Here is an 11,334-nt window from a genome sequence, read left to right on the forward strand (position 1 = left end):
AAAAAATTCTATCCACTTGTGAGTTTATCATCACTGCTACTGTAATCTAACTCAGCATTATCTCTACTGAGACTACTGAAATGGCCTTCTAACTTCTCTGCCCACATCAACACCCACTCCTTTCCAAATTGTTCTCCACCTTGCAGCCAAGGTGATGTTCACCCAAATAACTTCCCCTTAAAACCTTTAAAGACATTATATTGTTCTTAGGAAAAAGATGTAAGTCTTTACAGGTCTACAAGCACTGCATATCACAGCTGCTTCAACTTTGCAGGCACTTTCAGCACACCACATGATTTTGAGCTCCTTTTGGTTTGACTTAAAACTTTAGTTTAACTCTTTACCTTTGAGACTAGCCAATTTCGAATGACATCATGGGATACCTTAACAATTTTTAACTCTTTTTTTTTTTTTTTTTTTTTTGGCCGTGCTGCACAGCTTGTGGGATCTTAGTTCCCTGTCCAGGGATCAAACCTGGGCCCGAGCAGTAAAAGGGCCAAGTCCTAACCACTGGACCGCCCAGGAATTACAACAATTTTTAACTCTTAAACATGAACCCTACACAAATTATTTGCCTGTAAGCAACAAGAAGATACCTTCAGCCCTCAACTTCCATGTTGGAATCAACTGTTTCCATGTTGGTTTATGCCTTTAAAATAAGAAACAAGACCCCAGAATACTAAGGCAGCACTGATATTCCCTTTGCCCCACTGGACTATAATGGGGATAAGTATTGAAGTTGTTAGCTGAACAACAGAAGTGTTGAGTGAGGACTGAGATGCTATAGTGAACAGGACATTTTGGAGAAAACTATATGATATGTCAAAGAAAAAAATTGACAATGCATCAAACTGTGTGTCTGTGTATGTGTGTTATTAATTATATTAAATTTTGTAAACATTTTTGTTTCTTTTCATAGCTGGTTCCAAAATATTGGTGAAAGATCCTAGACCTGCACTAGGAACACCCAGCCCAAAGCTAAGTGGTTAGTAATTCCAGTTGTTTTTCTAGTAGTCATGATTTCTAAAGGTGACCTCCTGTTTTATTGACAAAGTGACCATTTATTTAGAAAAATATATTTCAGTATGGGAAAACTATGCATTTTACTGTTTGGAATTTGAAGTTTGAATATTTGTATTATAAGATATCAAACTTCAAGCAATGTAATACTGTGACATGTTAATATTCCAAAAATATTGTATATAGTTGTCTCTATAAAATTTCCCTTTAAGAGTATCTGTAGATAGCTATAAAATAATGGCAATGGTTTATTTAAAATATTAAAATAAAAATGAGATTTACATAGAATTTTTAAATATAAATTTTTAAAAGAAGGAACCAAATACACTTGGAGTGAGAGTAAAAGTTCAGCAACTTCTAGAGCTTGTCCAGTTTATTTTCAGTAATTTGATTTAAAAATAAAATTTTTAGTCATTAAAAATATGGGCCTTGAAGTCCTACAACCTTGATGTAATCCCCATGTTATACACTGCCTACCCAATGACTTTGGAAAAGTTAATTTCTACATCTGAGCCTCCATTTCTTTATCTATACAAAAGACATAATGATTAGATTAATATGAATGAACTTCATGAAAATGAAGCACAAAGTGCTTGGCTCATGGTAAGGGCTCAGTATACGAGAGCTTCTTTTTAATTTATTAGTATGTATTTTAGTTACATGCTAGGAATGAAAAGCTACACATAAAATTAAAGGCTCAGCATTTAATCTTTACCTTGGAAATAGATTTGTTCCAGTTGTAATAAGCCAGGTACAGTGTTAGAATCTAATTTTAGTTGGTTTCAGAAGTTCTCAATGTACATGCTATTAAACTGGACTGCCTACCAAAAAAATCAGTCTGAGAAACTGATTTTTTTCAACAGTCAGTGAAAACAGACTGAATTTCTCTAAGGTGACCAAAGAATATGTCATCAGGAGAGAGAAAATGTTGCATGGAGTCAGAAAACCACAATGGTCCCAACCCCTGGTAACCTCTATTCTACTTTCTGTCTCTATGAATTTCCCTATTCTAGGTACTTCATATAAGAGGAATCACACAATGCTTGTCCTTTTGTGTCTGACTTGATAATGCTCCACTGAATGTATATACCATATTTTATTTATCCATTCAGCTGTACACTGACATTAGGATTGTTTTCACCTTTTTGGCTAGTGTGAATAATCCTATGAACACTAGTATATGAGATTCTTTTTGATTTCCTGCTTTCCAGTCTTTTGGGTGGTAGTAGAATTGCTGGATCCTGTGGTAATTCTAGGTTTAACTTTTTTGAGAAACTGCCAAACTGTTATCCAAAGCAGTTGAGTCATTTGACATTCCCACCAGCAATGTACCAGGGTTTCACATCCTCACCTACACTTGTTATTTCCTGTTTACCACAACTTTTTAAAAAAAGAAAAACAAAGGCTTAGTGCAGGGTTGTAATTATAACTCAAAATGTGTTCAGTATAAGACTAGGCTTGCCTCATTTTTAGGTAAATATCTTCCATTGGATCTTTCATTTCATGTCCACTGTTAAAATGTTTACCATTAACGATTAAAGGACTTTTTTCTGGTAAAAAAAAAAAAAAAAAAAAGAAAGAAAACCACAATGGTCAATCAGTGCCCAGAACTTTCCAAGAAAGATACTTTATCTGGGAGCATATGGGTACTCTGAATAATAGCTCCAGCATATCAAGTATAAATCTAGACTGTCCTGGGCAAAACATGGCCAATGGCTACCAATAAATATTTCAGGCTGACAAAAAAATTTTTAAAGAATATGGAAGAACTAAACAAAAAAACTAATATGTTTAATGTAATATATGTATATAAATATTTCTCATCAACCAATTAAATAATATATACTTTCTTTAAAGGCACATGGGACAGCTATAAGAATTGATCATGTATTAAGTAATAAAAAAATCTACACAAATTTCAAAGCAAAGTTAGTCTTACCTGACCATGATGCAGTTAAAAGTTAATAAGAAAATGGATAAATTTTTTAAATTCCTCAATGTTTGGAAATTAAGAACAAAATTAATACCGATGAATAACTCATGAATTGAAGAAGAAATTAAAATGGAAAATATAACAATATAGCTTAGTTACGCTGAAAAATCTAGATATCAAAACTTGGGAACTAGAGCAAAAGTAAAGATGTGAGGGAAATATAAAGCCTTAAACCCTTACATTAGAAGAAAAGAAAGCCTTAGAATTAATAACTGTCCCTGTTAAGAAGATACAAAAAGTATAATGGAATGATCAAAAGAAAGCAGAACTCACTGTAATAAAAATGAACAAACCAAAAAAACCCCAAAGATATAATAGAAGAATCTCAACAGAATCAAAAGTAGTTCTTTAAAAAAAATGTACAAAGTGAATAATTTCTGGTAAGATTGATCAAGAAAGGGACAAAAGGTAGTAACATTTCAAAAGGAAATGTGAAAAACTACATAGAGTAGATTGAATAAATTAGCAATATATAACAGAAAACTACCGTAACTGTCAATTTTAAAAAACTTAAATATTGACAAGTTACTAGAAAAGTGGATCTTAGCATAACTAATAGGAGAAAACTCAAATAATCCCATAACAAAGTAGTAGTTAAAGCTATTTCCACAAGGAAAAACCTGTTCCATATGCCTCTACTGATAAGTTCTACCAAATTTTGAAGGAACAGATCACCCCAGTTTTATAAAACTATAAAAAAAAACCTCATTTTATGGATCCAACATAACTCATAACTCAGGTAAAGACACTATAAAAAGAGAAAATTACAGGCCCATTTGACATAAGATTATAGACGAAAAAATCCTACATAAAGTGGGTTAGGGGCATTGGCCCTCAGTGCAGTCAAAAATCTGCATATAACTTATCGTTGACCCTCAGTATGTGGTTCCTCCTTACCCAAGATTCCTTCATATCTGTGATTCCACAGCCATGAATTCAACTAACCACAGATCAGTACAGTAGTATTATAGTATTTACTGTTGAAAAAAATCTGTGCATAAGTGGACCCTCACAGTTCAAATCCATGTTGTTCAAGGGTTAACTGTACAACATTATAGTAAAGATGACACATCATTACCAAATTGGGTTACTGATAGATTTACAGGGATATTTTCATGTTAAATAATCCTTAAAAGTAATCTATCACATGAAGAGATTAACATGCAAAAATTATGATTATGTATGATCATCTAAATTATGATCATCTAAATACTTGCACAGAAACTATTTAGTAAGATTGAACATCTATTTATAATTTTTTAAAAATTTAATAAATTGGAAAGGAAAATAATTTATTTAACCTGAGTGAAGGTATCTATAAAACTCTAGAACAATGTCATCTTAAGTGGGAAAACAGAAGCATTTCACTTAAAATCATGACACAGTGATTAGATTACTCCAAAGTAACAATAATTAAATTTGGCAGTGGTATCAGAGTCAGGAACATGATACTCTATATGGCAATGCTCTGAGGCCTATGAAGCAAAGTTTACATTCAAAACTGTCTTGAAAAATAAGGATCATAACCATCATTGTCTTCCTTCTTTTCACTGTGCTCCACATCAGTGATAGTTAGATGACATTTTAGAGTTTAGAAAGAACTGCCAAATACACAATCACATTTAAATCTCAAATTAGACTTAACAATAGAAAGTATTGTCATCCCCCTGTACATAGGGATTTAAATGACCAAATAGTGTCTGCCTCTCCCATCCTATCATTAGTTACATTTCTCAGTTATGTGTGAGAAAGGTGGAGGGTTGTGGTGGCATACTGCAGCTGCCAGGTAGAGCTTTGCCATAGCCAGTTCTGTGCATTCTTCCAAACTCTGCGTTCAGTGATGTCATGTTCATAGTTTGAAATCTGACATCACGGCAATATTTACATTATAGAATCAGCAAATAGTACAACCAGTTTGTTGGTTTGTTTGTTTTCTGGAGAGCCAGTTGTTAAACATTTACTACTACATCAATGATTAATCTTGATACAATGTTCTTTGCTGCTGTTGGTACCTACTTCTTTCCATTGCTATTTTCTCCTGCCACGGGGGCTCTCTTTAATCTCCTTCAACCAACTTCCTTAATTCCCCTAAGCCCAATGACAAGAACACCAAGTGTAGCAGATTTTCATTAAATATTCAGGGGTAGCAAAGAGTAAGCATAGTACAGTCCAGGGGAAATAAACAATCAGAAAGATAAGAATAACACATTTATTGAGTACCTACTATTTGCCTTCACACTGCTGTTAGAACATCTTTCTCCCTTGCTCTTCCTCTTATCTCTACAACTAAGAGCCTATTACCTCCAAATTCCAGATCTTTCTAATGCAGGATAATTTAGCTTGTCAATCCCTCCTCCAGACTTATTTTAGGTATGATTTTTGAGTTAACTGCTCTTTAAGGTGCTTACCAAATCAAGGGCTTTTTACCCATACACCATATCAAATTTTTAGGTAAGGTCTCCTGTACATACAGAGCATAACTGTGTAGTTTGAGGTTTGGGGAGGGAGTGCCACTATAAGGATGACTTGGCAAAGGTCCCAGAGCCAGGACTATGGATTTTTCATGATACTAACTGCATGTTCACTAACTATATATTTTATTAGCATCTATGTAATGATCTATGAGACCCACAGTTTCCCTATTTTACCTGTATAATACTAATGAAAGCAACTAACACTTATCAAAACTCTTCATATTCATTATCTCATTTAATCCTCCTTGTAACTCTGTGTTAATCCAACATTAATGATGAGGAAATTCAGGTTTAGAGAGTTAAGTAACTTAGGGAAAACCACACAGTTTATAAATTGTAGAGGAGGGACTGAAATACAAGTGGTCTAGTTCCAGTGCCTGCACTTCTAGTCCTTCTGCTATATTGCTTTTGAATTATCATAGAAAAAAATAATCATGTTGGTTGAAATACTCAGTAAAAACTCAACTCTTGAGTGCATTTTATGTTCATCTTCTACCATAGTATTGTTTTATTTGTTTGCTGAGTAGAATTCAGGGAATGCATAATTTGTAACAGTCTCTGTGATCTGAGCAGTAAGAACTGTGATGTATGTAGACAAAATCAGGTGACAAATGTCAATAACTTGTTAGAAAAAAAAAGGCTTTCCTTTAAATCCATGTCATTCATTCAGTCACACAAATAGGCAGGCTCTTTTGAATAGCTGATTTCTGAGGATGTGTTTTATTGTGATGTACAGAATTAATGGCAGCTCTCTCAGCCTCTTACCAGGATCTGAGTAGACATTGACATACCTAATTTATATTAGCTATAAATTACATAACTAATTTATATAAATATAATGTCTTATTTGTCTGCATCTAACATTAAGAGTGTTTCTTATTTGGATGAAAGTTTTACATTAGAATATTCTTTGATTCTACCACAGTTCATCTCTTTCCCATGAGAGTTAGCCAATTCTAGTGACAATTCTTTTATTTCTAAAAATACCTGTAAACCTCAAAGCTGTCAGGAGCGAAACAGTTAGAGCCCTGTTCTTCTTCAGGAGCATCTATTATTGAAATAACTGAACTCAATATTCTTTAAAGAGGTCAAAGGAGCATCTCTCCTAAAAGTCTTCCAAGGCTGTTCTGCAAGGGGGTGGTTTAACTCTATGCTCTTCCTATGAACCTATTCCTACTGCTAGGAGAAAAGCAGGCCTCTTGGGACTTGTATATAGACTGACTTGGCCCAGTAACATCATTTTATTTTCCTTCTGAAAGAAAGATATTATTATAGGAAACCAAATATAAGTAAACTTGATATTTAGCTGGATTCTAAATATGTCTTATGTCTTTAATTGGTGTTGTTTATTTATCGCTCATTGATGATGTATGTACAAATATAGATTATTATTTTGGTTCATTCTAAAAAAATTAAAACACTTATGTGAAGAATTCATTTTATAATGCACATTCTATATTATTGTATATTTAGAAAAATATGATTATTCAATAAACTAATACCCATTAATCTGGTATTTAATGCTTATATTTACAGGGCACTGTAAAATTAACATGTATGTTTATTTAATCTCTTCACAGTTCCTGATGATGTGTTTGCCCAAAATTATATATGGAAAGGCTCTTACAATTTTAAAGGAAGGAAACAACCCATGACCTTGACAGTTACTAGTTTCAATGCTTCCACTGGGAGAGTGAATGCAACACTCAGTAACAGCAACATGGAACTACTACTTTCAGGTATCACATTAAAGAACAGCAAACAATGCCTTTATGCCTTCATTTCCATCATTTCATCATTTTTTAGTGATTTTTATACTGTGAAATATTTGCTATACTTTTGATGACATTCATAATTCATTCAGAAACAAGGCTTTCTGTTTTTTTGATTGATGCATGAATATTACTACACAAATATAAAACTCTGTGATTCTGAAATAAGCTCCCTCAAGAATATTTTTATGTGGCTAGAATGACATGTCATGAAATAGAACAGAACTTTTAATTTGAATATAACTAACTCTGCCTGTCCCCTGCCTGAACCTGGGATTCTTCCACTGAGTGAGTGGTTCTGTGTCTCACATTGGCATTGTTCATTTGGTTGATGAACACATATTGACAGAGTTGTTGTTGGTTATACCCTTTGCCTTCTCACTAGCAATGCAAAAGAGAGACTGTATCTCCACACCCTTGCCAACAGAGCATATTGTCAAGCTTTTGAACTTTTGCTGATCTGCCGTGTGGCTTACAGGGTCTCGGTGCTCCAGTTGGGTGTCAGGCCTGTGCCTCTCAGGTGGGAGAGCTGAGTTCAGGACATTGGTCCACCAGAGATCTCCCAGCTCCACATAATACCAAAAGGTGAAAGCTCTCCCAGAGAGCTCCATCTCAATGCTAAGACCCAGCTCCACTCAACAACCAGCAAGCTACAGTGCTGGACATCCCATGGCAAACAACTAGCAAGACAGGAACACAACGCCACCCATTAGCAGAAAGGCTGACTAAAATCATACTAAGTTCACAGACACCTAAAACACACCACCAGATGCAGCCCTGCCCACCAGAAAGGCAAGATGCAGCCCCACCCACCAGAACACAGGCACCAGTCCCCTCCACCAGGAAGCCTACACAACCCATTGAACCAACCTTAGCCACTGGGGGTAGACAACAAAAGCAATGAGGGCTTCCCTGGTGGCGCAGTGGTTGAGAGTCCACCTGCCGATGCAGAGGACACGGGATCGTGCCCCGGTCCAGGAGGATCCCACGTGCCACGGAGCAGCTGGGCCCGTGAGCCATGGCTGCTGGGACTGTGCGTCCAGAGCCTGTGCTCCACAGCATGAGAGGCCACAACAGTAAGAGACCCGTGTACCGAAAAAAAAAAAAACCAAGGAGAACTACGAACCTGCAGGCTGTGAAAAGGAGAGCCCAAACACAATAAATTATGCAAAATGGGAAGACAGAGAAAAACATCAGTTGAAGGAACAAGGTAAAAACCCACCAGAGCAAACAAATGAAGAAGAAATAGGCAGTCTACCTGAAAAAGAATTCAGAGTAATGACAGTAAAGATGATCTAAATTGGAAATAGAATAGAGAAAATACAAGAAACGTTTAACAAGGACCTAGAAGAACTAAAGAGCAAACAAACAATGATAAACAACACAATATGAAATTAAAAATTCTCTAGAAGGGATCAATAGCAGAATAACTGAGGCAGAAGAACGGATAAGGGATCTGGAAGATAAAATAGTGGAAATAACTACTGCAGAGCAGAATAAAGAAGAAAGAATGAAAAGAATTGAGGACAGTCTTAGAGACCTCTGTGACAACATTAAACACACCAACATCTAATTATAGGGGTCCCAGAAGAAGAAGAGAAAAAGAAAGGGACTGAGAAAATATTTGAAGAGATTATAGTTGAAAATCTCCCTACTATGGGAAAGGAAATAGTCAATCAAGTCCAGGAAGCACAAAGAGTCCCATATGGGATAAATCCAAGGAGAAACACACCAAGACACATATTAATCAAACTATCAAAAATTAAATACAAAGAAAAAATATTAAAAGTGCAAGGGAAAAGCAACAAAAAACATACAAGGGAATCCCCATAAGGTTAACAGCTGATTTTCAGCAGAAACTCTGCAAGCCAGAAGGGAGTGGCAAGACATATTTAAAGTGATGAAAGGGAAAATCGTACAACCAAGATTACACTACCCAGCAAGGATCTCATTCAGATTGGACAGAGAAATTAAAATCTTTACAGACAAGCAAAAGCTAAGAGAATTCAGCACCACCAAACCAGCTTTACAACAAATGCTAAAGGAACTTCTCTAGGCAGGAAACACAAGAGAAGGAAAAGACCTACAATAACAAACCGAAAACAATTAAGAAAATGATAATAGGAACATACATATTGATAATTACCTTAAATGTAAAAGGATTAAATGCTCCCACCAAAAGACATAGACTGGCTGAATGGATACAAAAACAAGACCCTTATATATGATGTCTACAAGAGACACACTTCAGACATAGGGACACATACAGACTGAAGTGAGGGGATGGAAAAAGATATTCCATGCAAATGGAAATCAAAAGAAAGCTGGAGTAACAATTCTCAAATAAGACAAAATAGACTTTAAAATAAAGACTATTACAAGAGACCAAGAAGGACACTACATAATGATCAAGGAATCAATTCAAGAAGAAGATATAATGATTGTAAATATTTATGCACCCAACATATGAGCACCTCAAAACATAAGGCAAATGCTAAGAGTCATAAAAAGGGAAATTGACAGTAACACAATCATAGCAGGAGACTTTAACACCCCACTTTCACCAACGGACAGATCATCCAAAATGAAAATAAATAAGGAAACACAAGCTTTAAATGATACATTAAACAAGATGGTCACAGCGCTAAGAGACTAGATATCAATTACAGGAAAAAAATCTGTAAAAAGTACAAACACATGGAGGCTAAACAATACACTACTTAATAACCAAGAGATCACTGAAGAAATCAAGGAGGAAATCAAAAAATATCTAGAAACAAATGACAATGAAAACACAACAATCCAAAACCTATGAGATGCAGCAAAAGCAGTTCTAAGAGGGAAGTTTATCGCAATACAATCCTACCTCAAGAAACAAGAAACATCTCAAATAAACAACCTAACCTTACGCCTAAATCAATTAGAGAAAGAAGAACAAAAACCCTGAAGTTAGCAGAAGGAAAGAAATCATAAAGATCAGATCAGAAATAAAGGAAAAAGAAATGAAGGAAACAATAGCAAAGATCAATAAAACTAAAAGCTTTTTCTTTGAGAAGATAAATAAGATTGATAAACCATTAGCCAGACTCATCAAGAAAAAAAGGGAGAAGACGCAAATCAATACAATTAGAAATGAAAAAGGAGAAGTAACAACTGACACTGCAGAAATAGAAAGGATCATGAGAGATTACTAGAAGCAACTATATGCCAATAAACTGGACAACCTGGAAGAAATGGACAAATTCTTAGAAAAGCACAACCTTCTGAGGCTAAACCAGGAAAAAAGAGAAAATATAAACAGACCTATCACAAGCACTGAAATTGAGATTGTGATTAAAAATCTTCCAACAAACATAAGCCAGGATCAGATGGCTTCACAGGTGAATACTATGAAACATTTATAGAAGACCTAACACGTATCCTTCTCAAAGTCTTCCAAAATGTAGCAGAGGGAGGAACACTCATTTTATGAGGCCACCATAACCCTGATACCAAAACCAGAAAAAGATGTCACAAAACAAGAAAACTACAGGCCAATATCACTGATGAACATAGATGAAATAATCCTCAACAAAATACTAGCAAACAGAATCCAACAGCACATTAAAAGGATCATACACCATGATCAAGTGGGGTTTATCCCAGGAATGCAAGGATTCTTCAATATACACAAATCAATCAATGTGGTATACCATATTAACGAATTGAATCAGAAAAACCATATGATCATCTCAGTAGATGCAGAAAAAGCTTTTGACAAAGCTCAACACCCATTTATGATAAAAACCCTACAAAAAGTGGTTATAGAGGGAACTTACCTCAACATAATAAAGGCCATATATGACAAACCCACAGCCAACATCGTTCTCCATGGTGAAAAACTGAAAGCATTTCTTCTAAGATCAGGAATGAGACAAGGATGTCCACTCTCACCACTATTATTCAACATAGTCTTGGAAGTCCTAGACACAGCTACAAGATTAGAAAAAGAAATAAAAGGAATCCAAATCAGAAAAGAAGAAGTAAAGCTGTCTCTGTTTGCAGATGACATGATACTATACATAGAGAATCCTAA

At 35.1% G+C, this 11,334-nt stretch overlaps 1 protein-coding gene across 3 annotated transcripts in view; it reads left to right on the forward strand.

Annotated features, from left to right (window-relative positions):
• The window catches only part of CSMD3 (CUB and Sushi multiple domains 3), a 1,193,315-nt gene that overhangs the window by 1,169,468 nt on the left and 12,513 nt on the right, over positions 1-11,334 (forward strand). For all 3 annotated transcript variants that reach the window (XM_024129404.1, XM_024129405.1, XM_028500327.1), the window contains 2 exons: positions 920-985; positions 7,068-7,226. In XM_024129404.1, coding sequence (XP_023985172.1) covers positions 920-985; positions 7,068-7,226 — 225 coding nt within the window. The remainder of the gene's footprint in view (positions 1-919; positions 986-7,067; positions 7,227-11,334) is intronic.

This window comes from Physeter macrocephalus, chromosome 15 (genome assembly GCF_002837175.3).
Source record: "Physeter macrocephalus isolate SW-GA chromosome 15, ASM283717v5, whole genome shotgun sequence".
NCBI classification, from domain to species: domain Eukaryota; kingdom Metazoa; phylum Chordata; class Mammalia; order Artiodactyla; family Physeteridae; genus Physeter; species Physeter macrocephalus.